This window comes from Perognathus longimembris, chromosome 9, assembly GCF_023159225.1.
Source record: "Perognathus longimembris pacificus isolate PPM17 chromosome 9, ASM2315922v1, whole genome shotgun sequence".
NCBI lineage: Eukaryota > Metazoa > Chordata > Mammalia > Rodentia > Heteromyidae > Perognathus > Perognathus longimembris.
Window position 1 is genome coordinate 59088097 of NC_063169.1, and position 27763 is coordinate 59115859.

At 39.2% G+C, this 27763-nt stretch overlaps 1 protein-coding gene across 11 annotated transcripts in view; it reads left to right on the forward strand.

The window, feature by feature from the left end:
• Positions 1-27763, forward strand: part of Utrn (utrophin) — a 431942-nt gene that overhangs the window by 199766 nt on the left and 204413 nt on the right. For all 11 annotated transcript variants that reach the window (XM_048354234.1, XM_048354228.1, XM_048354231.1 and 8 more), the window contains 3 exons: positions 1928-2133; positions 4150-4304; positions 13598-13787. In XM_048354234.1, coding sequence (XP_048210191.1) covers positions 1928-2133; positions 4150-4304; positions 13598-13787 — 551 coding nt within the window. The remainder of the gene's footprint in view (positions 1-1927; positions 2134-4149; positions 4305-13597; positions 13788-27763) is intronic.

Genomic DNA, 27763 nt, shown 5'->3' on the forward strand with positions numbered 1-27763 from the left:
GTGTGTGTGTGTGTGTGTGTGTGTGCGCCACAGCACTGCGGCTTTCACTGAGACCTGGGCACTATCCTTTAGCTTTTGTGTTCCTCGATAGCACTCTATCACTTGAGCAGTACCTTTGCTTCTGGCTTTTTGCGGGCTAATTGTAGGTAAGAGTTTATGTCCGTTCCTTCCCAGACTGGCTTCCAGCCAGGGTCCTCAGATCTCAGCCTGATCACAGGCATGAGCCTGTGGTGGACCAGGGGTGTGAGCCTGTGGCACCTGGCTTAGGATTTCTTTTAAAGAAACCAAAGCAGCAGGATTTAGAGAAATGCACAGAATGTGAATCCTTCGGTCACTGCATTCTCTTCACTACACCCAGGTGTCACCATGCCATAGCCCACTCCAAAATTTATTCACACTTGTCTGTTGGGCAGCTGCTACCTGTCTATGTGAGCTGCACTGATTTGGGGATCTGTCAGTGAACCACGAACATTAAGCAATGACAAAACAAGCATGCAAAATACCAGTGAATATAGATCCCAGTGTGGACTTTACATCATCCCTCTGAATCTGAGAGATAGTGAGAATAAAGTTTCACTACCCAAGAATGGCTTTTGGGGACTGTCGCTTAACAAATAGAGGTAGGACCATATACACTGGAAGAATGAAGTCGAATCTACCCTAAGGGAAAAAAGTGAACTCTTTGCAATGGTAGCTGTATTTTGCTTTCAAAATAAATGTGCTGGCTCCAAGGGAACCCTGGGAGATTCAGGAGCCAAAGACATTGGTTATTGGGTGAGTCTCTGCCTGATTTTTTTTCCCCTTAAAGAAGATATTCTCCAGGCTGGGAATATGGCCTAGTGGCAAGAGTGCTTGCCTTCTACACATGAAGCTCTTGGTTCGATTCCCCAGCACCACATATATGGAAAACGGCCAGAAGGGGCGCTGTGGCTCAGGTGGCAGAGTGCTAGCTTTGAACGGGAAGAAGCCAGGGACAGTGCTCAGGCCCTGAGTCCAAGGCCCAGGACTGGCCAAAAAAAAAAGAAGATATTCTCCTTCCTTCTCCCTCTTTTTGTTAACGGACAGTGATTAATCATGCCTACTAGCGGGGCTTTAGAGAGACTCCATTTCCCCTCACTTGGCTGGGGACCTCTTTTGTTAATGGTACCCCACTTTATGAAACCTTCACATTGTATGAAACTTCACATTTTGTGCTTCTGTTGTTCGGTATCTTTTTCTGTTCACCCCATTGTCTCATCAAAACTCATTTTAAGGCTTAGGTTTACAAAGGTTTTCTTTTCTCAAATATTTTACTCTTCCCATTTTATTTGCTTTTCCTTCCTTCCTTCCTTCCTTCCTTCCTTCCTTCCTTCCTTCCTTCCTTCCTTCCTTCCTTCCTTCCTTCCTTCCTTCCTTCCTTCTCCCTCCCTCCCTCCCTCCCTCCCTCCCTTCCTTCTCTCTCTCTTTCTGTCTCATTCTTTGCTGTCTTTCTTTAATTTCTCTTTCTTTCTTTCTTTCTTTCTTTCTTTCTTTCTTTCTTTCTTTCTTTCTTTCTCTTTCTCTCTCTTTCTTTCTCTCTTCTCTTCTTTCTTTCTTTCTTTCTTTCTTTCTTTCTTTCTTTCTTTCTTTCTCTCTTTCTCTATCTCTGTCTGTCTGTCTGTCTGTCTCTCTCTCTCTCTTTGAGCACATGGCAATTATCTCTACTTATTAAATGGAAAACCCTCTTAACTGGTCCAGAGGTCAAAGACGGCCTGCGCTACGGAGTGAGACTGTGTCAAAAAGGAACATGTCTTCTCTCTAGCATAGTGGGCTTGTATCAGAATCGCTCATCTAGACCTGGTCAGTTCCCGCCTCCCTTTTCCCTATTTACAGATGCATTCACGATGCATTCACGATCAGGTCTCTCTCCCTATCCCGAGCATGACCCTTGGCATTCCTTCCCCTGCAGTGGAAAGAGTGCGGAACCAGTGGGACAGCACGCAGCACGGGGTGGAGCTGCGGCAGCAGCAGCTGGAGGACATGGTGGTGGACAGCCTTCAGTGGGACGACCACAGGGAGGAGACGGAGGAGCTGATGAGACGGTTCGAGGCGCGGCTGTACATGCTCCAGCAGGCCCGCAGGGATCCGCTCTCCAAGCAGATCTCCGAGAATCACGTAAGACGCACCCGCAATTGCTTTGGGGGGGAGGGGAGGTCGATAGCATGTTATTGGACATAATTCTCTTTTTCTTTTTCTAATTTATTAACTGTTGTCTTTTCGGACCCTGTCATGATGTTTTTATGTTGAGATTCTTAATTTGATCTGGAATGTGTCTTGAGAAATTTCTGGAAGTATAAGAAGGAGAAATGATGCATTTTCACAAAAGGAAGCACTTCCTTCCCCATGAACCAACATCTAGAAAGAGAACTTTTTTTTTTTTTGAGATTATCAGAAGCCTCATTTAGTCTTTTTCTTAAAAGGGTATGATCTCTGACCTAGAGGTTTATTTTATATTTACAAAGTTCCTGGGATTTTCAAGTGAGGTGCGCTTGTGAGTCAGGTAATAAGTAAGTTCTTCTACCTGTCTGTCAGTCTATCTTTTTGGGCAGTGCTCTTGTCCACTCAAGGCTGGTGTTCTACCACTTGAGACACACTTGTACTTCCATCTTTTTGATGGCTCATTTCAGTTGAGAGTCTCATGAAGTTTCTAACCTAGGCTAGCTTCAATTCGTGATCCTCAGTTGTTAGCCTCCTGAGTGGCGAGGATTATAAATGTGAGCCACTGGTGCCCAGCGTTACTTCCTTTCAATTCCTTTGTAAGCACACCACTTTATCAATAGTAGGAATTTTTTTTGTGATCACTTGTAGAGTTGATGATATTGAACACTTAAAGTATTTGCAAAGTGTCATTCCAAATTTCCTCTTATAGTCTTAGAAAATAGTCTTGAAGGTGTGATTGGGATATTACCCTTCAGGTAGCTTAATATGAAATTTTACATTTATGACGAATATTGTAGTAAGGGATATATGGGAAACAAAATTTATATCTGGAAATATGCTTATACTTTGTAGGGCTACCAAGTGGCTATATCTACTGGGTCTGAATTGTTTTCTGTCTTGGTGGTTGTTTCTACCAAGTGACTCAAAAGGAATTCAGGTTCTGGATACATCGTTAAGGGAATTTAATTTAAAAGATATGATTGCTTCATTCCCTCATGTTCAGAATAAGTTGGTCCTTTGTATCTAAGGAATCAATATGCAGATTTAATCAGTCACATTTCATGTTCCATATAGTTAGGCCTATGGGTCATGGTGTTTATTCTCAACCTATCCAAAACATTTGATCATTATTTCATTAAAACATATGTATGGCAACGATTTCATCCTAGAGATGATTTAAAGTTATAAGAGGATGCACCTAGATTATGTGCAAATACTGTATCATTTCTACAAGACACTTGAGCATCTGGGGAGTTTGGTGTCTGTGGAAGAAGAATCTGGAAACTTCTCTTCCCTAGGTATGGAAAGGAGAGTATTGTATTCTGGTGACAGTGTGGCTCTATGCTTCTGAGCTATTAGGGTGCGTTCTTTCCTCTCATGCTACAAAAACCATGAGAGAGATATTCAAATGTCACTTGGATTCTGTAGGGATTATTGGACCCAAGACTTAAAAGGATTGGAAAAGTATAATCAAGAAACTAGTGCCCATGGATGCAGTTAGTTGGGCGTAAAGGCACCTTATGTGTTGCCCGCCCCATCCACGGTGGACTTCGAGAACACAGTGTGTGTGTGGGGGGGGGGGGTGAGAGACAGATTCTGCTGCTATGCTGGTCCTTGCCATTTCTCCAGGTAGGTGTGGAGGAGCTCTCTGTGCATTGCTGTAGGACACATGTAGTCTCGTAAGAATCAGAAGTATAGTGGGAGGGATGAGAATGGCACATGGATTTTGAGGGAATGCTAATTTTTTAATTGCCATCTGTGAACCTAATTTCTTAGACATGTTTCCTTTTTGCTTCTAGAATTATTTTGGGTTGAGATTATATGCTGGGGATTTTCCTCTAATCACCCCCTCCCCCTTTGGGACATGTGCATCAAAAACCTGTGAAAACGTCTTAAGTGTGTCAGTGGTTAGGTAGTATTTATTGCTAAGGATTCCCGTGTCTAACAACTATATATCAACTTCCATCTTAGCTGTTGCTTCAAGAGCTGGGTCCGGGCGATGGTATCATCATGGCCTTTGATAATGTACTGCAAAAACTGCTGGAAGAATATGGGAGTGATGACACAAGGAATGTGAAAGAAACCACCGAGTACTTGAAAACATCTTGGATCAATCTAAAACAAAGGTAACCCCAGGCCCCTGCAGTTCAGGGTTTTAACTTTAAGGACAATGTACATACTGTGATACACTGAGTTAATAATACTATACTTAGTATAGAATTGTGTGTGTGTGTGTGTGTGTGTATGTGTATGTGCGCGCACATGCGTCGTCCATCCTGAGGCTTGAACTCAGGGAGTAGGAGCTGTCCCTGAGGTTTTTTTTTTTCTCAAGGCTAGTGCTCTACCACTTGAACCACAGTTCCACTTTTAGCTTTTCGTTGGTTAATTGGAGATAGAGTCTCATGGATTTTCTTGCACGGGCTGATTTTGAACCATGATCCTTAGATCTCAGTGTCCTGAGTAGGCAGGATTACAAGTGTTAGTTACCAGTACTTGGCTACAATGTATATTTATACAGTATGTACTTAAATTTCTACAGTTAAATTTTTCCCTTGAGTATTAGATTTTTTTTCCTGTAACATTACAGTTATTTTATACATGCTAGTTTTCTTGAGCCTTGTAGTATATATATGGAATATACATGCATATATATGTGTGTGTGTATATATATATATATATATATACACGTGGAATATATTTTGTAGGACTCTTGTAAGGAACCTACATATTTAGAGATACCTTTGGATTATTAATATTGTACTAAGTACTTATTTCATAGTGAGAATGGTTGACAATATCAGCATACTTCATATTTATTCCTGGTCGTAAAGTATAGTTTGGCATTTAACTGCACCTTAACATGAAAGAATGTTCTATATTACTTGATGTTTTTATGAGTTAGAATCTTTTTTCTTTCTTTTCAGTAATGAGGATTGAATGAATGGCCTCATACTTGCTAGGCGAGTGCTCTACCATTGAGTCATGTTCCTAGTTTATTTGTTACATTGTGATCCTCGGCTAAGAATATCCTAGACATATTTTAGTTATTACAAATGAGGGAGACCATGCAGCCCGTGTTTCTTTGGATCTGGCTTACTTTGGTCAATATAATTTTTTCCAAGCCTAGTTTGTTACAGATAGTGTCTTCTAGTACTTTTGCCTAGGTTGGCCTTGAACTGTACTTCTTTTAGTTGAAGCCTTTACAGGAGTTCTGAAAACTCCAAGAACAGCATCGTGAGCCTGATGACATGGCTAGCTTTACTTTTGCCTAGGCTGGCCTTGAACTGTACTTCTGTTAGTTGGAGCCTTCACAGGAGCTCTGAAAACTCCAAGAAGAGACTTATGAGCCTAATGACATGTCTAGCTTTACCTTAGACTCTGGAGGATATAGGACTAGGGTAGCAAATATAAAACTTTGTGAAATGTTGAAGCAGCATGGTTCTAATTTTGCACTTTGTAGTATCTTAGTAGACCTGTAATATTAGTAAAGGTTATTTGGCGAGAGTAAGGATCATATCAGTAAGGCAGAGAAGATTAATTAAAAATAACTCGAACACTGATAAAGTCCTTACACATACTCATCCATTATCAAAAATTCCATGTGAAAGAGTTATGACTTTGTTTTTGTTGCAAACATTACCAGGAAAATGGATCACTCGGGAATGAGTGTCCTGCTTTATTTAGCACCCCAATTCCTTTTTTGCTGTCCTTTGTAAATATTTTAAGACAGCCTACAGCAGTAGTTAAATTAGATGGAAGAGGCAATTAAAAATGAATTATATTCCAAGGACATCTTTCATTTATCAAAGCCAAGACAGCCACACTGTTCCAATTTTTTTATAGTTACAAGTAGTTGTTATTACTTTGTGTTATTTCCACACATTTGGGGGGAAAGAAGTAAATATATGAATAGTCAGACACCATTTAGATAATATTATTAGAACTCAAGAAAATATAATAAAATGGTAGTTTGATATATTCCCTTGTGAATGACAACTCAAGTTCTCATATATTGGGAGGTTTTTTTCCTTTTCCTCTTCTCACTTTCTTTTCTGGAGGTACTGGCTTTTGAACTCAAGGCCTTGCATGTGCTAGCCAAAGACTCTACCATTTGGTCCATGCCACAGCCCTACATTTCTTTTGCGTTTACTGTGTTTTTCAGAGAATGTCTTGTGCTTCTGCCCAGGTTTGCCTTGCACCAGTATCTTTCAGTCTTTACTTCTCAGTAGCTGGGACTATACGAATGGGCCATTACACCTTACTCAAAATTTCTTTTTGTTAATGAGTTAATATTTACCACTTTTAACTATTTTGAATGGACTTCTGTCTGGTATACATAAATCAAGTTTTTGCTTCTTAAATAATGTTTTGAACTTTGGACTTTTTTTCTTTCTTTCTGACCTGGTTGCTGTCCCTGAGCTGTTTTATTCAAGGCTAGAACTCTCCCTGTTGAGCCACAGATCCACTTCTGCCTTTTTAGTGTTTCATTGGAGATTTTTAGTGTTTCATTGGAGTGATAAATTGGAGAGTCTCAGGCTTTTTCCTGTTCAGGATGGCTTCAAACCATGGTCCTCAAATCTCAGCCTCCTGTGTAGTTAGGATTATAGAAATGAGCCACTAGAGCCCAATGAGTTTTGATACTATCATTATTATTATTGCAAACATAGAACTAAGAACATTTAACAACTACAGAGGACTTTTTCGTTTATCCAGATCCGTGTTTTTCACCTTTTTTTTTTGTTTTTTTATTACGTATTTATTGTCCAAGTGATATACAGAGGGTTTACAGTTTTATACGTTAGGCCATGGGCGCACCTTTTTTTATTACCTCTTCTCTAAGGATCCTGTGAGAGTCTCCTCTTCCCATGAGGTTTTAGTCCTTTGACATATGTGTATCTGTTTCTGTGTTGCATAGTTATTAAGCCATTACTCAGGATCCCATCACTTTCATGGGTGGAGCTGGGATTCCTTTATAATTAGATTCTTGACTTTTTGTTTGTTTGTTTGCCAGTCCTGGGGCTTGAACTCAGGGCCGAGTACTGTCCCTGGCTTCCTTTGGCTTAAGGCCGTAGCGCCACTTCTGGCTTTTTCTACATATGTGGTGCTGAGGAATCAAGCCCAGGGCTTTGTGTATGCAAGGCAGACGCTACCACTATGCCATATTCCCAGCCCCGAATCTTGCCTTCTTTAACAAGAGCATTATTTTTCTTCTTTGTTATCACAGTGTCAGCTATGGCTTGGGTCCCTTCTGCTCTCATCTGTCGGTGATTCTTCTTATGGGCTCTTATTCTGTGTTGAGTTTAGGACCCCGTTCAGGTTAAGCTCTTCCCTGAGCACTGCGAGGCTCTTCCAGCACTGTGGCCGTTGGGGAAGCCCCTCTTGGTCATTGGCACCATACTGAAGCCTTGGCGAGGCCTTTCACCCAGGGCTCTGGTCTTACTCCCAGCTGGATTCCTCATATCCATCATTGCAGCCCCAATTTGGGTGAGGCCCACAAGTACAGTCACGTGAGATAACATGAATGGAATGCAATATTTGGATTTTTAATGCGTGCTTCCAAAGGAAAGGTTTTGTATAAATTGTAATTGACCTAAGTAACTTGACCATTTACAGCTACAGGTCACCAGCCCCTGATCTGTAATGGTGAAATCCGAAGCAGCTCTGATAATGAAAAGCTTTGACTTGACCTGGGGCTATTTAGTATAGTTTTTATGCTACTGCATGCGAATAGCCTTACTCTAGGTGCACAAACAATGTGTTTGATTGTTAACCCAAGTCCTGCCCGTGGGTAATCTATATACTGTGGACACATTTATCTTCAAATGTACAAAAATTCTTAATTCTGAAATACGACTGACTCTGGGCTTTTCAATGCGTAGCAGTCTATGCCTAATATTTCTAACTAATGTTCATATCTTGACTACTGCCTTTTTCACTTAAGACTTCTGGTTCCTCTGAATTTTTGGAGGTGGGGTGGTTGTGATAGCTCAGGCTGCTATGGAACTCTTGATCCTCCCCCCTCAGCCTCCAGAGTGCTGGGATCATAGGTCTGTGCTACCATACCACACCTTGTATCCTGCTTACCCTTGTTTCGATTTATTTTTTGGTGCTGGTACTGGGGCTTGAACTCAGAGCCTTACACTCTCGCTTAGCTTTTCCCCTCAGGATTCGTGCTCTGCCACTTGAATCATACTTCTACTTTTTGCTTTGTTGCCGCTTGATTGGAGATAAGATTCTCACAGACTTTTCTGTTCAGGCTGGCTTCTAACCACAACCCTCATATCTCAGTTTCTGGATGCATAGACTACTGGCATCTGGCCTTGCATTTCTTAATGAGAGTTAATTTAAAATTTAATGTGAAGTGAGATATTTAAATGTGCTTATACAAATTGCATAGCCCTTATCTGAAATGCTTGGGACCAGAACTTGTTTGGGTTTTGGAGTATTAATGTATACATAATGATATATCTAGGATATAAGACCCAAATTTACATATAAAATTCTTTTACTTTTCAAATATTCTTTATATTGCCTGAGATATAGCTCAGTGGTAGATTACTTGCTTAGCATGTGTAAGACCCTGAGTATTTTGAAGCATACCAATACACATTTTATATACATAGCCTGAAGGTAGTTTTGCACCTGAAACAAAGTTTTACTCTTGTGACATTTATTGAGTACTAAAAAGTTTTGACTAGAAATGCTTAATTTGTAGAAACTTCAGGAGTGTGGATAATTGATTAGAGACTTTAAAAAGGTCATTTTAGCCTTACATGTGGGTACTCCAGGGATAAATTAACCTTTGGCATGTGTCTATATATGGTATATATGTATGTGTCTGTTTATATACATATGTGTATTCCTACATATATACACATATGTATATGTAAAGTATTATAAATGAAACAAAAAGAGGCGCGTTGTAATTTCTTCCAAAATTACTATAGATTTTCTTTCTTCTTGTCCTTATCTAAACAAGTCCATATTTTGTGGGGCCTGTTGGAAGACATTTCTAGGGTGGTGCATGAAGAACAGAAGCAGACTGGGGGTGGTATCCAACAATGCTTGCGTGAAAATCACACTGTGTGTCTTAGCCATCAGTGTGGACCTTGAACCACAGTGCCCCTACTCATACTTTTCATGCATCTGGGATGAGAGGCATGTACCACTCCATCCACATTTTACTGGTTGAGACAGAGGTCTTGTGAACTTTTCACAGACTTGAGCCACGGCACCTAGTCCAGTGAGTGAATTTTTAAGTGTTTTGGGGATGACCCAGCTGTTATGGACATTGTTTACCAGTATCTATGAGAAGTCATTGAACACATCTGCCCTGACTCACTTTGAATGCATTTTTCTCATAGCATGCTTTCACATCTATTTCCAACAGATGTTCTTTTATTTACAAAAGAGCCAATTTACCTTGTGGAGGTAGCCATTGAAAAGCTTCAGGACTATTTTCATTTTAGGTTTTCTACCTGCCACTCAAAATACTGATGCTACTGTTTTCTATTCTGAAAGAGATAAATATATTTAAATCTTATATCACTGTAAAGGACACCCCTTAAGTACATAAAAATAGAATAACATATAATTCTGAGTTTCCTGAGAAGTTTCTTTCTGCTAAAACCTTAAAGAAAACTCCAACCAAAGACAGAGTTTGTGTCCAATATTCTTTTAACCACTTAAGAACGCATATATGCTTAATTAAATAACATATCTTATAGCTTAAAATATCAAGCATTATTTAATATCTTTAAAATGGTTTTTGAAAAGGTCCATTATGTAGATTAGCCATGTTTTCTGTTGTAGATTGGCTATGTTATAGCTCATTGTAGCCAATTTTTACAGATATGTCTTTAAAAGCTAAGAGCTTCCATTTAAAAAAGTTCTAGATCCTTTTTATATAAACTGTAATGTATCTTTTACCCCATAGATGTCCCTAAATTTTATATGGGAGGCTATTTATATTCTAGTCTGTCCTTTTTTTTTCTGTACTAAAGAATTCTATAGTCTTTATGTCTTCTGACTGAAGTATAAGTTATTTTGGCTAAAGTGAGCCTCATAAACTTCAAAGCCTCTCTCCGTAGGCTTTGACCCTACCCTTATCCTTTGTGGTTCATAGATTCAGAAAAGATTTACAAAAAAAAATTTCTGCCTTTGTCTTCTAGCCACAAATTTCTTCAACTTAAAAACACATTTCTTTTCCTGTCATAGTGCTCCCTTGTTACATTTCTCAGTATCTCCTCTAGTTGTTTTCTAATCTCTCTTGAGACAAGCAATCAGAACTTCCAAATATAAAACATACGTTGAGCTCCTGGACTTTAGGAGCTCAGCACCAGGAGGATCTTAGACACCCTCTGGGTTATTGCTTCCCATTCTCTTGAAGGGGCCAGCATACCATTCATCCTGCTCTCATACGCAGGGATTCTTAATGGAAGCTAGGAATGGGGATGGATAAAGGAGGTACTTGCCTACCAGGTTTTAGAATCTTGCAGATGGATTATGTAGTTTTAAAAAGACCCCCGGAAGTTTTGAAATGGGTCTTTTGCTGATTTTTGTCCAAGCTCCTTATTTTAACAATGAAAAATAAATAAATGGGAGATTTGAGAAGACTTCTTCTCCTAGGTCATCTAGCTAGTTAATGACAGAAGTGGTATCATTAGGCTGATTTCTTCTGAGACCAGGGGACAATTGGCATCAAAGATAATTTATTAGCTTTTGTGATAAAGAATCTATGCATACTCCTGAGGGTCTAATTTTTTTTTTTTCCAAGTCATGGGGCTTGAACTCAGGGCCTGGGTGCTATCCCTTGAGTCCTTTCACTCCAGGCTAGCACTCTGCCACTTTGAGCTACAGCAGTACTTCCAATTTTCTGGTGGTTAATTGAAGATAATAGTCTCACAGACTTTCCTTTCTGGGCTGGCTTTGAACTGGGATCTTCATGTCTCAGCCTCTTGAGTAGCTAGGATTACAGGTATACGCTACCAGAACCTAGCTCTGAGAGTCTTAATTTGAATGACATTTTTCTTTTTAATATTATGATAAATAATTTGCATTTGTTTGAAAGTAAATATAAGGTTTCTGTAATATCCAGCATAATGGGCTATATATTTGAATGTAATTTTTTCAAAAAGACAAAAGTAGACTAGGGCATAAGGGGAACTTATACAATTAAAGTATGTTGTTAGAAATTTCATATAAGTTAATTTCAAAAGTCAGGACACAAATTCACTTATGTACAGTATATTTGTGTTGCTAGGGATTGAATACAGGTACTCACACATGCTAGTAGGCAAGTGCTCTACCTGTGAGCTATACAGCCATCTCCTGAATAGAAATTTTAGCCTGTGTATTCATTAGCATAACATGAAGATTATTTTGGATTGCTATAGAGCTTTTTCAATACCTTTACTATTTTTAGTAGTTGATGAGGTTTGTAATAAAACATTTCATGCTAGATAAATATTCATTAAAAAATTTCCAGATGTTTATTATTAGATCGCCCATTCCCATGCCCTATAAGCAAGACTAGTTTCCCAGTATTTTGTCAAATTTATGTAGACGGTTAAGAAAGTTATTATTTATTGACTTTATCTCAGTATATTTATATGTGTGTCTACCTCATTTTCTTCATAAAGTATTGCTGCGAGGGAAGTATGGTTCCCCTTGTATTTATTTATTCACTGTTTATTTATTGCTGAGTTGCTAGTATACATAGGGCTACCAGGTAAAATGATAATTTGGAAAGCTCCAGTAGACAAGAAAACACTCACTTGTTTTCACCATGACACAGATTACCATGGGTCGTCTCGGCTGGGCACCATGTCATCTTGTGGGTTTCAAAGAGTGGAGGTTCAGGTACAGGAATGAGTCAGAGATATGTGATGAGAAAACTGCACCCATTCTTCCTGGCTCTGAAGGTGGAGTAAGTGACCATGAGCCCCCCCAGAAATATGGGGGCCATTAGAAGGTATAAAAGACATGGGAGAGATTGGCTCATAGCCTACAGAAATCAATGGAGAGTAGCTAGTGGCGGGAACTGAGCCTGATGGAGGCCTGTGTCTATAGAAGAAATGGGCCACTGAGCTGGCAGTGATTTGTTTCAGCAGCAATGGAATACTAATGGCCATTGCAGGGGAACCATGGGACCCTTTGGGAAAAGCACCATCCGTCTGGAAGTGTTTGTCTGAGTTTCTAGAGTGGCAATCAGAGTTAGTCAGTTGGAAAGGAGATTAGTGGAGGCTGGAAGCGGGAAGAGGAAAGATACTGAAGGTTCAAGGAATTCATGTATAAAAGCTCTGCATGTGACAGAGACAGAGACCGCTTGCAGGGTTAGAAGTAGTTTGTTTTTGCAGATAATCCATGAGCTTTGGGGTGAGGAGACGTGTTTTAGAAAGATAAGCAAGAATCAGACCAAAGTGAGCACGTGTGGAAGCCCATGAGGCTGGAGCTCACTGGGCAGATCTCTCAAGTTTCCATAGTAGTTAGTGGTGGAGCCACAAAAACACGGTGCTATTATTTTGCATATGCCATCCACAAAGTAGTGACCTGTCTTACAAAAACAACTAAAAGTTGTTTGGCTTCCTCCTCAGTTCTCAGCCTCTCAACATAAGCTGGGATGTTAGGCATGTGCTACTATGTCTAGCTATGGTTTAAGAAGGGGTTTTACAAACTCTCCTGCTTTTCCTGTTCTCAGCTTCCCAAGTATCCAGGATTACAGGCATGTACCACTGGTGCCCAGCTGCTTGTGTTTATTTTATTTTAAATGTTGCTTCAGATTTTTCTTCTTTATTTCTTCTTAGAATCTATTTAGTCACCAACTATATTACTGTATGTTCAAACTGCCTCTAATTAGTTACTGTGTGTGTGTGTGTGTGTGTGTGTGTGTGTGTGCATGCACACACCAGGCCTGGGGCTTAAACTCAGGGCCTGGGTGCTGACCGTGAGCTCTTGTGCTCAAGGCTAGTGCTCTTCTACTTAAACCACAACTTCACTTTTGGATCTTTGGTAGTTCATTGGAGATGAGAGTGTCACAGACTTTCCTGCCTGGGTTGGCTTTGAACCATGATCCTCAGATCTCAACCTCCCGAGTAGTTTGGATTACAGGCGCGAGCCACTGGTGCCCAGCGCCATATCACCTTTTGAGTGTAGACCATTATGTTAAGGTATTGACATACATGCATGGAAAAGCCGCTTGGGATGTCGACACGGGAAGTGAAATGTAGTCATAATTATATCAGCATATGGCAGGGATTTTGTTGACACACTTCTTGGTTAAGGATCATGTGGACACACCTATAAATTATTCTACCAGCTATATGCAGTGAGATTGTTTAAAATTCTTTGGGGGCTATCTGTGTGGTTTCTGTCCACTGTCATTCTGTCAGCCACTGAGTCTGTCATGCTGTTTCATCAGCATTGCGGACAGACAGAGCGCCTTGGAGGCTGAGCTGAAGGCCGTGCAGGCCTCTCGCCGAGACCTAGACAACTTCCTGAAGTGGCTTCAAGAAGCAGAGACCACAGCGAACGTGCTTGCGGACGCCTCTCAGCGGGAGGATGCACTTCAGGACAGCAGCCTGGCCAGCGAGCTCCAACAGCAGCTGCAGGTGAGCGGAGCGCCGGGCGGGAGTGGAGCCGCTGGGCATGACGTGTTGGTTCCTGCTGAAGGTGAGGCTGTCGCCCCCTTCACTGCTGACATCCAGGCGTTCCCTACTTTCTGGAAAGCAGATCTATAAAATCTTATTGCTTAATATTATATCCGGGAAAAAAAAAATCTCACCTTGATTTCTGGAAGAAACAATTATTTATGTGGAGTTACAAGCTGGATGCAATTTTCTGTCATTTTAAGCCCTATTACGGTTAGCTTTATTGAGTCCTAAATTATTAGGGCATTTCCCCCCTCAGTATGAGGTTGTTTCTTTCCCCACTTATTATAAGTACTTAATATAAAAGCTTCAAAAGCTATGGCATAGTTTATGACTGAGGCTCTTAGACTGAGGTATTTCTATGTGGTTAGCTTGAGAAGTATGATGGTATACGCAGTCTCAAGTTCAACATTTTTATTGGCCACTAATGTGCTACTGTCAAATCTTTCCTTTAAGCAACTTTATGAGGAGTCTTATTATGCATGTCTGAGTCTTTTTTTCCACCCCCTTGAACTGTGCCTTCATGTCTTTGAACTTTGCATTTTCATCTGTGTGGATGGATCCGTTCTTGCCATTCATACATGCCTTCTTGCTTCAAGTCTAGTTCACAACCAGCTTCAGTGGGCAAGTCTCCTCGTCTATGGTGACTTTCCATTTTCTCACCCATTGGACAATTATTGGTTGGTAGTGCTGGTGAGCATAGCTCTGCTGCTGTTTGGTACATGTGTCTGCCTGTTCCAGATGATTACATGTATCTTCAAGGTTGGATTGCGTTGTTCATGCTGTTGTCAGAGATCTGGGAGCAAATCCAGCCTAAACTTAGTGTTGATGGCCTCTCTCTCCCTCTCCCTCTCCCTCTGTCTCTGTCTCTGTGTGTGTGTGTGTGAACTCTAAGCCTTGAATTCCAGGCTTTGTGCTCTTGCTTGGATTTTTCACTCAGGGCTAACGCTCCCTCTACCATGTGAACCATACCTTTACTTCCTGCTTTTTGGTGGCTGATTATAGGTAAGAGTCTCCTGTACTTTCTGCGCAGGCTGACTTAAGACCACGATTCCCAGATCTCAGCCTCCTGAGTAGCTAGGATCACAGGTGTGTACCATTGATGGCCTTTCTGAATCTATTTTTCAGAATTCTTCTTTCAAACATTCCCCAATTCCTTTTGTTAAATGTCAGTAAATACGAAGATTTGGGTAAAGGTGTCTTGTGCTTCTCTTTGCATTCCTCTAACATCTTATGCTTGAAATAATTTTTGTTAAAAAAGTTTAAAAAATACCATTCTGGAACATGCATATGTGTAGCTTATTTCTGTGCCTGAAGGCTCTTTCTGGGTTTTATGATTGTGCTCTTAAGATGAATGAAAATCTTAGTTTAGCTATATTACTTCTTGTTTCTTATTTATTTCACACTATACTTGTGCCCTGGTAGAGAGCTATGGCCAGGCAAGGAGAAAATTAAAATTTTCTTTTGTTTCAGTTTTCTGGGGTCTCATAGGGTTACCATTATTATTAATTAATACAGTTTTCTTTGCAGTTATCCGAAGTTTTGTGGGTTATGGATGGTTCTCAATGTGAATGGATGATGGATTGAATATGTTATTTTTAAAATGAATTGAACAACTCTACCCTTAACCAACCAATGCTCATAGGTATTTAATTTATGTAATTTATGTTAATTTCAACAGATATTTAGGCTAGTGGTTTAGTAGGTCTCAGTTTATAGATACTGAATAGACCTTGGACTGGTACCAGCCAAACTCAAGTTTACTGATATTTGCTGACACATTTTATCTTAGATATATTCTTACCAAAGCCCAATGTCTCACCATAGTTAATGAATTTTCACACAGTGATAGAAATAAATTCAAATAGAAATGTTGAGGAGCTTGCCTGCCTGCCTGCCTGCCTTCCTTCCTTCCTTCCTTCCTTCCTTCCTTCCTTCCATCTTTTTTTTTTTCTTCTTTTCTTTTTGGTGCTGATCAAGTAGTAAATTGAAGATAAGAGTCTCATGTACTTTCCTGCACAGGCTGGCTTTGAACTGAGATGCTCAAATTTCATTCTCCTGAGTAGCTAGGAGTCATAGGTGTGAACCACTGGCACCTAACTCATTGAGAATCTTTGAAACTAAAGACAACTAAGGCCAAAATTACGTGTCTTGGGGCAAACAGCAACAAGCAAATGGCTGCCAGCTCAAATATTGAAATATAACGTGTTCAGTAATGTTTATCAGAAATAATTTCATGTTGCTAAGATTGTCTGGGATTGTATAGGTATTAAAGAGGACATTTGCTAAGAGTTCACTGAAATTTCCTTGTTTAGCTTAAGCTGACTTGTACATATGTTTATGTTGCACATATGGGTAATTTGTACGATTTTTTTCATTTCCTTGTTCCTTTATTAAATGCTTGGAATTCTGAAGCATTCTCTTGAAAGCATTCTATATCTTTATTTTCAGCATCAAATAGATAGACAGATGATTGTGAGAGATGTATGCCATGGTTGAGTATTTCTGAGACAAAGGTATTTTAATTTTCCTGTGAGGTTGTATATTACCGATTCTCATTTGTAAGAATGATCTCGATGGACATTTGTTTGGAAATGGGGAGGTATATGTTGAAAAACATGAATGTATAGAAACACTTGAAATTATGGAATAAATTGGTCAATGCTGTGCTAGTGGCAGGCTGGTAGACTGTTGGTGTGTGCTGGTGGTGGTTTGTCTATATGCCCCGTGCAAGGTGGAACATCTGTGTATATTTGTGCTCCATGTGCAGAGGTGTACATGAAACAACTGCTTAGATGACACACTCCCTGTCTGTATTTGCTTTATGTCTTGTGACAAGCATATGTAAAACCACAGGAGTATTTCGTGACGTTTATTTCCTATTCAGTTTAAAGTAGCTCATGGGCAGGCTTTGACTAAGGAGAGTTTAGAAGCACAATGGAAGATGGAGATTTGCTTCTGGGAGTATGCCAGGCCACATGCCCTTGCTGTTAAGCATGAATGATCATATAGATTTGTGGGTTCAATGTTTCATTATCCTGCCACAAGGTGGGTAGTTCTTATTCCTCCGTAGAGACTTTTTGGCAAATCGAGAAAAATCAATCCTTTGGAGACTTACAAGAGAGAGGAGCTCCTTGAAACCTCAGTGGGGCAGAGCGCACAAGGTATCCTGAGCCTACCTAAGTATTTTATATATTCACCTGCTCTCAGTGGAAAGAAATCATGAAGATTATCAATCAAGAGGGAGGGGTGCTGAGATCTTTGCTTTGTCGGAATCTAGCTGATGACATTGAGGGGAATGGTGGTGGGAAAGTGATTAGATTCTCTTGTGGCCATATAGGTCAGAGATAATGACCAGAAACAAGGCTGGTGGATGGAGTGCATGGATTTAATACCCTGTCAGTATGGACCTATTCACGCAACGGGAGAAGGTCAGGACAAGGGAAGACTATAGATGGTTTTAGAATCAGAATCTAGAAATATACAAGATGAAAATGTCAGGGGAGGGATACAACTTCCTGGAAAATAGGACGGGATAGTTTTATTGGGCTGTGTTGAAATGACATATTTGAGGAACAACCAAGAGGAGGTGCCTCTAGAAGGTTCTTGTCACTGGGTTATTATCTATATTCAGATTTGAGAACGTGGCCAAAGCTGAGAAACTAATTAATTAATTAATTAATTCACTTAAATTTTGTGTTGTGTTGTGTGTGTGTATGTGTGCGTGCATGTGCACACACACCTGTGTATGTCAATACTGGGGCTTGATCTTAGGATCTGGGCACTGTCCCTTAGCTTTTTTCACTAAGTGCTGGCACTCTAGCACTTGTGCCATACCTCCACTTCTGGCTATTTGGTAGTTAATTGTATATAAGTGTCTCATGTCCCTTCTGCCAAGGTCTTAGTTTGAACTGTGATCCTTTCATCTCAGCCCCCTGATTAGCTAGGATTACAAGCATGAGCACCCAGTTGCCTGGTTCATTTATTTATTGTTTTTGAGTGAAGCTGTATTATTGACTTGCTCACCAGCTCATTAATTCATATGCATTCATCTTAACTCCCATGGTCATGTTCTAGGACATTAATATGATTGTAATTATGTTTTTAAACTTAAGTTTTGCATTGTAGCAGTACCTGTTGGTTGAGTTGCTCTGATTATTTCCTGGGGAAGATTCTGCATCCCTGGGGTCTTTCTGGGTGATGGGCTAAGTGGTTCCTGACTAAACAGTCCTGCTAGGATTGTTTACTTTGTCTCCTAGGTTTACTGTTAGCCTAGTGTTCATCTGGAGGTTCCACAGCTACGGCGTTGTAGTTTGCTTCAGATCTTCCAGTTGTGTACCTAGGGCTGTGTTTGGCGGAGGGAGTGGGGGTTGGGGGAGGATATGGGTTTCCTGGGAAGATTGCCTGTATGTTCTGGAATGGCAGTGACACCATTTGCATATCTCGAATTCAGCGATTGGACACCAGATGCTCCCAAGTCCCCCCAAATGTTTGTATGCAGATAGGATGCCCAAGGCGGAAAATTTCACACCGGGAGACTTCGTTCTATAGGCGGAATTATTAAAAAGATATTGTAAAAATTACCTTCTGGCTCTGTGTATAGATGTGTACGAAGCAGAAATGAATTCTGTGATTAGACTTGAGTCCCATGCTTCAGATTGTGTCGTGATAGATATGCAACTTTTGTATTTTTAAAAATGCAAGTCTGATCCTGAGCATTTCAGAGTAGGGAGTATTCACTATGTAACTTTATATTTTTATTGTGATTATTGTCTATGAATTATGGTTAGCATTTTATAAATCAGTGGTTTTAGTATTGTCACGGGGTGTGCAACTCTGGTTGTGTGCCACTACAGTCAACTTAGAACAATATCATACCTTAAAAATCCGTTGTCTTGTTGGGTGCTGGCGGCTTGTGCCTGTCATCCTTCTTATTCAAGAGAGATCTGAGGATTACAGTTCAAAGCCATCCAGACAGGAAAGACTGTGATACTCAGCTCCATGAACAATCAGAAAGCCAGAAGTGGAGTTATGGCTAAAGAGAGTGCCAGTCTTGACCAAAAAAGCTCCAGGATAGAGCCTAGAATCCTGACTTCAAGTCCCAGTAAGGCGTGTATACACACACACACACACACACACACACACACACACACACACACACACACACACACACCATCTTTTCTCTTTAGCTATCAGTTCTCCATTCCTCACTCACAGTCCTTCTATCCTAAATAATCACTAGCCTGTTTTTATCTGATTAAGAACTTAATGTTTTGGAAAGTATGGCTGGGTTCTGTGCTCTGCACTGCTCTTCGGTAGCTACAATATGCTCTTAACCTCACCAGAAGGAGGCAGTATAGATTCTCAATAGAGAACTGTAGGAAAAATACATACAAGCAGAAGCCTTCAAAACACTTCTTGATGAACCCAGCCCTGTAAGATCCACATTTGGGACTTTCAGTCATAGGATTCCTGAAGGTGAAGTGAAGGAAGAGAAAAAAATCCCTGCAAATCCTGCATTTCCTTTAGAGAAGCATGACATTGGAGAGAGGTAGATCTGCATCATTAGCCAGGTTATTAGTTTGAATAGGACCCTAATAATGAGAAACATCTGGGTTTTATTCCTGGCACTTATTCCTTTGACCCCCACCATTCAACCAATTTGAGTTTTTCCACTCATCTACTGTCACTTTTCCCCATATGATAATGTAGTGACAGTACAAACTGCATCGACTATGTCCATTAACGCTGAAGTCCTGGGCTGACTCTTTATGCAATTATAGCCTTATATTTCCTACTCGTAAAATGAAAACAGCTTTATAGCAAATAAAATGAGATCTTGAAGATACTGTCGGGGGGCGGGGAGTAATTCAGAATGTTTAATGTTCAGTGACAGACTTTTCTTTTTATTCCCTATGCCGTTTAATTAAGTCCTTACCTGTTCCATTTCGCATGGCTTTCCTCGTGGGCAGGCAGATAGGAGTCCAGGGGCTGGCTCTGCATTTGGGGGAACTTATATCAAGCTTCATATCCCCTCCCTCTCTCCTGAAGAGGGTTTGTTGTGTTTTGTTTCAAATGTGTTGTACTGAGACTTGGCTTGGAGGTGGTTGAACAGCACTTAATGTATGGCTTCCTATCGTTAGAGTGGGGGTTCCCTTCTCTTTTCCAGATTTCTCTCAGGATCTCTTCTTCACTCACGCCACCAGCACAGCCAGCGCTGCATTCGGTCTCTTTTAGAGTGCGGGGTGGGGGGGTGTCCTCCTGTCAGCCAGCTCGCGGTATGCACGGTGGCAGCGCTGGTGATGTGTTTTCTCTCTGTTCCCAGGGGCTGCCTGCTTTGTCTGCGCAGCTTTAATGTTTCACTTAATATCCTCTGGCTACCGAGCGCGCTCCTCCCCAGAAGCCGGCAAGCTCTTGGCTGCTGGACAATCTGCTTCCTCTCTGGCCACGCTGGGCTGAGCTTGTCCTGGCTGTGAACATCTGCTGGGGGCTGTCTGGGTGGCATTTGTCCGTGTTTTTTTTTTTTTTTAATTGAGAAGAAGTTGAAGGAATACTCGCCTTCTTCCCTCCCCACCCCCCCCACCCCCCCTAGAATCTAAGCCCCTGGATCTTTTCAAATGCATTTTTGGAAAAGAGCATGCTCAGAGAACTGGCAAATCATTGTCCAGTGACCGGGTGGAAATGATCGGAGCTGTTCATTTATAATGCAAATTCTGAGGTGCCTTCAGAAGTGTGGTAAACTTAAAATGATGGCTGTAGTGAGAACGTCTCTGCAGAAAGTTGTGGTTCTGTTGCATCGTTTACAGAGGATGGCAGTCTCTTCTCCTCGCTATCAGAAGCTCTGTAAGGTAACGGAGGGATTTGGAGCTTGAGCTGGGGATGGCTGACAATTCTACTGTTTTCCTAGCTTCTGAAAAACTCATCTTTCTGGTTCTTCCCAAAGACAGAAAGAGTTCCCTTGTTTAGTCATTGTTGATAAAAGCTGTTAAAGTGAATTGCTTAATTAGGTTCGGTTTAAGTACTGTTCTTGTGCCTAGTTTATTTTGCAGTCGATACAACCCTGTCTTCTGAGATAGGTTTGTGAACTGTTTGGAGAAAACATGGCAAAATGAGATTTGTTAAGACCTGTTACCCCTGTGGTACTTTGCAAGGTCTTCATACTGACAGGCACATTAATCCTCTGCAAATTTCCATAAGAGTAAAAAGGAGAATTTAAGATGATCTTTCAGTATAAAGAATTGGTTCATTTCATTTTAAAAGGTTCATTTTAATAATTATTTTTCATTAATTAAGAAAATTAGAGCACATTTTAAAATAGGTCTAGCCCTATCCATAAACATCCCCTCGATTGTTGCAAGTCTTCCTGTCTTATAATTCAACTTGAAAGGCTTCATTTGACTTGGACAGGGTTAAGTAGAGTTTCGGTTGACAACTTGTGTGACAGTTGGACATTTCTAATATGACGTTGGACATTCTAAACAGAAGCCACAAACTACTTCCTCCTTCTTTATGTTAAAGTTAATTGCTGGGGTTTTTGTTTGTTTTTGTAACTGTAGCTGTGTGTTTTTCAGAGAGTGCTCATATCTTAGTACTTTGTGAGAAAGGAGAGATTTGATGTAAGACAGGGGTTAGGACAGGAATGTTAGGGCAGTGTTTAGGCCACTGCAGAATGGAATACCTACTGCTGTTTGATGCCATCCTCCTTTCCTGTCTGTCTCAATGCTGATCTCAAGAATGTATCTGGGATGGCTGGCCAAAACTCACTGTGTTTGGAAAACAGTCTCTAGCCTGGTAATGTTTTTCTGATGACACATCTTAATACCTACATGTGTGCTTGCAGTATGTCAGGGGAGAAACAATATTCTATTAACTCCATCATATAATACTGTTATTTCTTAGAGTTTGGCCAGTTAAATGTATTTCTATCGAAACTCATTTTCTTTGAAAAGTTTAGGTTGATTTGTTAACTCAGTAGGACATTCTTTGCAGTGGCATCTAGTTAATTAAAACATACCACTTACTCATTTAGTTCTAAAAGTTTTGAAACTATTTGTTTCTCTGTGTGTGGGGGCACTGAGATTCATTTAGAAGAATAAATGTGTTCTACCTAAAGATGTTTTTCATGAGAACATAGTTTTGATAATGGAGCTAATTCACTAATGCATATTGTTTTATTTTTCAACTATCAATCAGTATGGACAGATGAAACATCCTTTTTAATAGCTGGGTCTGTTTGTCTCATTGATTTGAGTACTTTCACAAAGCAGGGCTTTAAAAAATCAAGTCATGGGACCAAGATATTAAATTATTTCTAAATAAGACTCAGAAGTCAAATACTAGAGAAAGCTTCTGTTTATTATTAAACCCCACACAAGTTACTGAAATTAATGAATATATTAATTCCCATAAGAAATATTCTTTGGGAAGACTTTTTTGGGGATGTATAATTTCTAAAATATTCCATTAAAATATAAATATATAGAATAAATGTTACTTCTTTTAAGGAATTGGAAGTTGTCTTATTTGCAACTGAAATAAAATTATATGTTCTTTTCATGTATGCAAAAAATTAACCACCACCCAGATAGTATAAGGAAAAATATACAATTCCAGAGCTTTCCAGCAGATGTCAATGTAAGGCAGTGATATATGAGATATTGGCTAAAGCACTGAGAACCCAGGTTAACAAGTGCCATAATTACTGTGAAATAAACAAGCTGGTCACAGGTACATGTTATTTGCCTGTTTACATTTCAAAAACTCATTTTAGTTATTGTACTGTATTCATATGGCACAAATTAAAATTTTAGTTTGAGATTTAAATATTAATTACATTTTAATCCCTAGCAGTCTAGTGTGTGGTACATAGAAGATTCTGAAAACTTCCTTTCCTTTAAATTATGAAATCTGTCATGGATTTACCTTTACCATAGTCCAATCCATGCTCCAAATTTAGTTTCTTAAAAAGGAAATGCTACACATTTCAGTGTTTTGCCTTAAAGATGTCTCGGCAGTCTGTTATAAATTCATTCGCCAAATGAAATGAATGAGAGTCATGCATAATCGCAGAGAAACTTGAAAACATTTGAATTCCATTGGCATTTCAAAGTCCAATGTTTGTTAATATTTGAATCCCCTTTCTATTTCTCTCTATTGTCTTTCTTTTTATATATCCTGTGGCATTATCACATTTTTTTCCTCATCTGTTTTTGGTTATTCTCATACTTGCTGTTGACTGTCAGAAAACAGCTTTAAGTGTTACACCATGGGGAATGTGTGCAGAAATGCTTGTTCTGTGGTTTTTGGGTTTTTTTTTTCCTTATGTATTTCAAGGAGTGGGGGAAAGGAATAAGAAGAGGCACTGGGGAAATTCACGGATCTGTGAGTTAAAACTGATTCTATGTCAACCTGTGTACATATTCATAAGTATTTTTGCCTTTAAAATATTTCTTATTCATAAAATTTGGGCAAGTAATGGAGCATAAGTTTTACTTAGGGGGTGATATAATTAGCAACACTCAAATTGCCCTGGTGACCTATACTCATCCTTAATGCTAATTTTTCTTGATTTGGTTTTACTTGCTTGGTTCCTTTAAACTATGAATGATTCTAAACTTTAATTTTTCTTCTACTAGAATGTGGTAAAATCAAAGCTAAATGTAAGTGATTTGAAAATGTTTATTGCAGTTGCTCTTATTACGTGATTATTTAGGGGTATTTTATATAACCATATCTTTGGATTAAATCTGATTGAGTTAGTGTTGTATCACACAAGAATTTTATAAGTCCTTTTTCTTCTCTAGTGCCAATTTTCATATAATACTTAATAATTAAAGATGTGATAAATAGTTATTTATAAAGAAGGTTAGGATATGAGTCACTGTAGTACAAGGAGAAAATGAAGAAATAATTTGCATTCTAAGTGGATCTTCAGGATGTAATCATTAAAAATTGTTTTGATAAATTTTCATATGTGTGTAAATCATTCCAACATAAATGATTTTGACTCTGTAATCTTTGTAGATCATGTTGTTCCATAAGGAAAAATATTTTAAACATCCCTCTATGTATTCATTTAAAACATACACAGATGCTATGATTACATTATATATTAAACAAGAGTTCCGTTGTGTTCTTGTACCCCAGACTTGTTTTGTTTCTATGTGATATACCCACTCCATTTTGGGTGTGACCATGGTTGTATATACTTGATGAAGCTATGGTGTTTCCTATGGCTTTCTGGAGTCTCATGCTTTCAAGATACTGGTGGTCTTGAAGTCATTTCTGTGAATTCTGTCTCCTGTGCTATAAGAAATTCTACTGCCGAGTCTTCTGAGAAAGAGGCTAGAAGGTTCCATGAGCAGAGGAAGGTTGACCAGTGTTAGGAAGCTGCATGTATGTGTGTGTGCATATGTACCCATGTTTTAATGTGTGTGGATCACATAGAAGCATGTGGAAGCTTATAGAGCGAATAAGAAACCCATCAGCCTTTCAACACACTTTTAGATGAAGTTCTCATACCATTTGTCTTCCGTATGTTCTCTTCAGGTTTAGTATGTTTGTTTATTTATTTATTTATAACATGCCAAACGAATGGCATACCTTTGAACAGGTCAACCTTACAGTTTTTACTTCCTGCACATTCCTTACCTGTGTTTTCAAGTAAAGAGCCCTGCTATTAAACCATCAAAATCCTCCAATACCTCAGAGCCATAGAGCTTTACTTTGTCACGAATATGAAAGTGTTTTAAGGCCAACACTCAAATTCTGACAGATTCTTCGAATGGTCATATATCACTCTGGTATATTTGACTCATCAAAAAGGTCAGCCAAGGCATAGAATTTCTACTTGATCATGTAACCAATTGTTCTGTCTTGGTTTTCTAAGGAACTGTTGGTTTGGTTAGCTCTGAAAATTTGTGAGGGCTGAGACTTTGTGGGTAAAAAATTGGCATGCGCAGAAGAATTCCCCTTCATCTAGCTCTTTGGACCGAGGCTCTGTGGTGTGATTCAGAGCTGCGAGAAGACACAGGCAGAGTGTGTTCTCTATTTACTCTCCGTTTCTGTACTTCCTGCTTGGGTCGGGGTCATAGATAAAGTGAAGTGGGGCCATCAGAAGAGAATACTTCCATCCTACCTGTCTCTAGCAGATATTTTTCTTGTGGCTTCTCAAAACAGCAAAACTATTTTGGATAGCTCTTGATCTCTCTTTAACCACAACTCCCAAAGTCAGTGTAGATATCAAAATGACGTCTAAAATGCTATCTCATTAATGCTTTGTTAATGAGAAGATTTATACTATCAATGACTTCCCTAAATGTAAATAAAGTAATGCTTATCATGTCCTTTAAAAACACCATTATTAAATAATAATTATTCATTTAATGAAATAATACATAGCTTTTAAATGAATTTAATAATATTTAATAATACTTAAATAATTGTAATTAAATAATACTTTAAAATAATTAAGTAATACATATCCTTCTGTAAGAGTGCATGTTCAACCATGCCTATAATCTTAGCTACTCAGGAGGCTGAGATGTGAGGTTCATGGTTCATGCCTTCAGTTCTAGCAGGACTGTCTGTGAGACTCTTATTTCCAGGTAACCACAAAAAGCTGGACTTGGGGCTGTGGCTCAAGTAGTAGAACACTAGCCTTGAGCAAAAGAAACTTAGGGATGGTGCCCAGGCCCTGAGTACAAACCCCAGGGCAGGAACACACATAAAATTATCTGCACTTAGGAGAATGATACTAGAAGTACATTTTAGGAATAAACAGACCACCCTTTTGAGAGAGAGCTGGGAGAGTGATCTGTTTTTGGAAATTTCAAATGGGAATTACCAAGTAGTAGGTACTGCTGGATTTAGAATGTACAGACATTAGCTATTAGCTATTCTGTCTTCCTGTGGACTGAGCACTGCTAGTTTCTCTGAGTGTAGTTGGTACTTATTAGAAGTTGGATGCCATTGTAGCTTTCTCAGTTTTCACAAAGTTTATTCATTTCTGGGCAAGGTAAATGTATCCAAATGGTTGAAATTGAGAAGGATATGAAGTGCATATCAGGATTACTTTTCTTTTTTCTTCTACTTTGTTCAATTCTGTGGAATTCTAAAAGATTAATTTATAACAATGTCCCCTTATACAACCAGATAGTGCCTTTTAAAGGTTAATAAATAGGAAGCTGATATGAAAGTATGGCTTGATGAAGCTTGAACAGAATTTTGTAAAAACATCCAATGAAGAGGGCATTGAACTGTTTGTACAACAGGCAAGTATTTTGCTTTGGTTTTAAGAGAATTGAGAAAGAAATGGTTTACCACAGCAAAAAGTAAGCTATCATGATAGGAAATAATAAGATTGGCTTTTAGCTTATAATGTTTTGGAATTTAGTGTGTTCTCCTATATACTAGATCATTAATATGGTATTAGTACAACTATATTATTATGTATCCTTAAAAGATATGTGGGAAATTATAAGATAATGCTAAGCAAAATGAGATATGGAAACAAGATATGGAAATAAGAGGTTTTTCATTGTTGTAGTTATTTTTAATGTACTATGTGAAACTCTTTTTTCTTTCTTATGGATTAGCCCCTGTTGTCACTGTATTTGATTTTGGTACTCTGGGTATTGTATATACACTTACCTGAATTAAGGAAGGGAAGGGGAACATCAAAAGGGTGAGACAAAGGATAAAAGGCGAATTAATGCAACAGCCATACTTGCAAGACAATATGTTGGAAATTAACTGTACAATTTGGGTGGGGACTTGGGGAGGAGGGAAGGTGGGAGAAAAATGAAGGAGGAGGTAACAAATTTGACAAAAAGTGTACTCACTATATTACGTATGTAACTGTAACCCCTCTGTACATCACCTGGACAATAAAATTAAATAAAAAAGATAGGTTAGGTGCTGGTGGCTCACACCTGTAATCCTAGCATCTCAGGAGGCTGAGATTTGAGAATCGTAGTTCGAAGCCATCCTGGGCAGGAAACTGTGAGACACTTATCTTCAGGTAAATACCAAAAAGCTAGAATTGGGGCTGCAGCTCTAAGTGGTAGAGAGTACTAGCCTTGAGCAAAAGAGTTCAGGGATAGGATCCATGCCCTGAGTTCAAGCCCCATGACTGAAACCAAAACCAAAACCAAACCAAACGAAACCAAACCAAACCAAACCAAAACAAAATCTGGAGAAAGAGCTTTCATAACCCAGCAGGTGAAGGAAGCTACCAGTGATCACTCCTGTGGTAGAGGACACTGCTTCTACTAATACCTGACTTTATTTCTGATTCCAGATTCAATGTTTGTCTCTATTTAATTTAGTAGTTTTATAAATTATACTTTCTACAATGAACCATGTACTATGAACAGCAAAGAAGGCAATATCACTTTATTAAGTAGTAGATACTGTCTTGTTCCAAATTATCTCCATGTGCTTTTTCATTGTTGAAAGAAATTTAACCTAGAGTTCCTTGAGCCTTGGAACCCCAAAAGCACGAGGAAATATTGGATATCACTTGATTCATCCACTTCATTGTGCAGATAACGAAATGGATTTTGTACAATGGATATTTTATTGTTGGAAGTTTGGGGAGTGGCTAGATACTTGTTTTCTTCAGAAGTTTGAATACAATGAAATACAATCTTTTCAAAACTATTTTGATGTCAAATTCTGGTTCTAAATTTAGGAGAAAAAGATTTTGTGCTAGTTTACATTTGTACATTGGATGCTTTTTGAGAAATGGATTTATTTTTCAGCTTTGTAAAAAGGATAGATTGGTTCATTTTAATGCAAATTAATGTCGTTAGTTCTGGGTTTTGATTTGTAATTTAGTTTGGTTTGATTCTCGGTACCACAGTTTTGGTTGGCTAGTTTTTTTTTTTTTTTTGATACCACAGTTTTGAATGATGTATTCATTGAACCTAATTCTC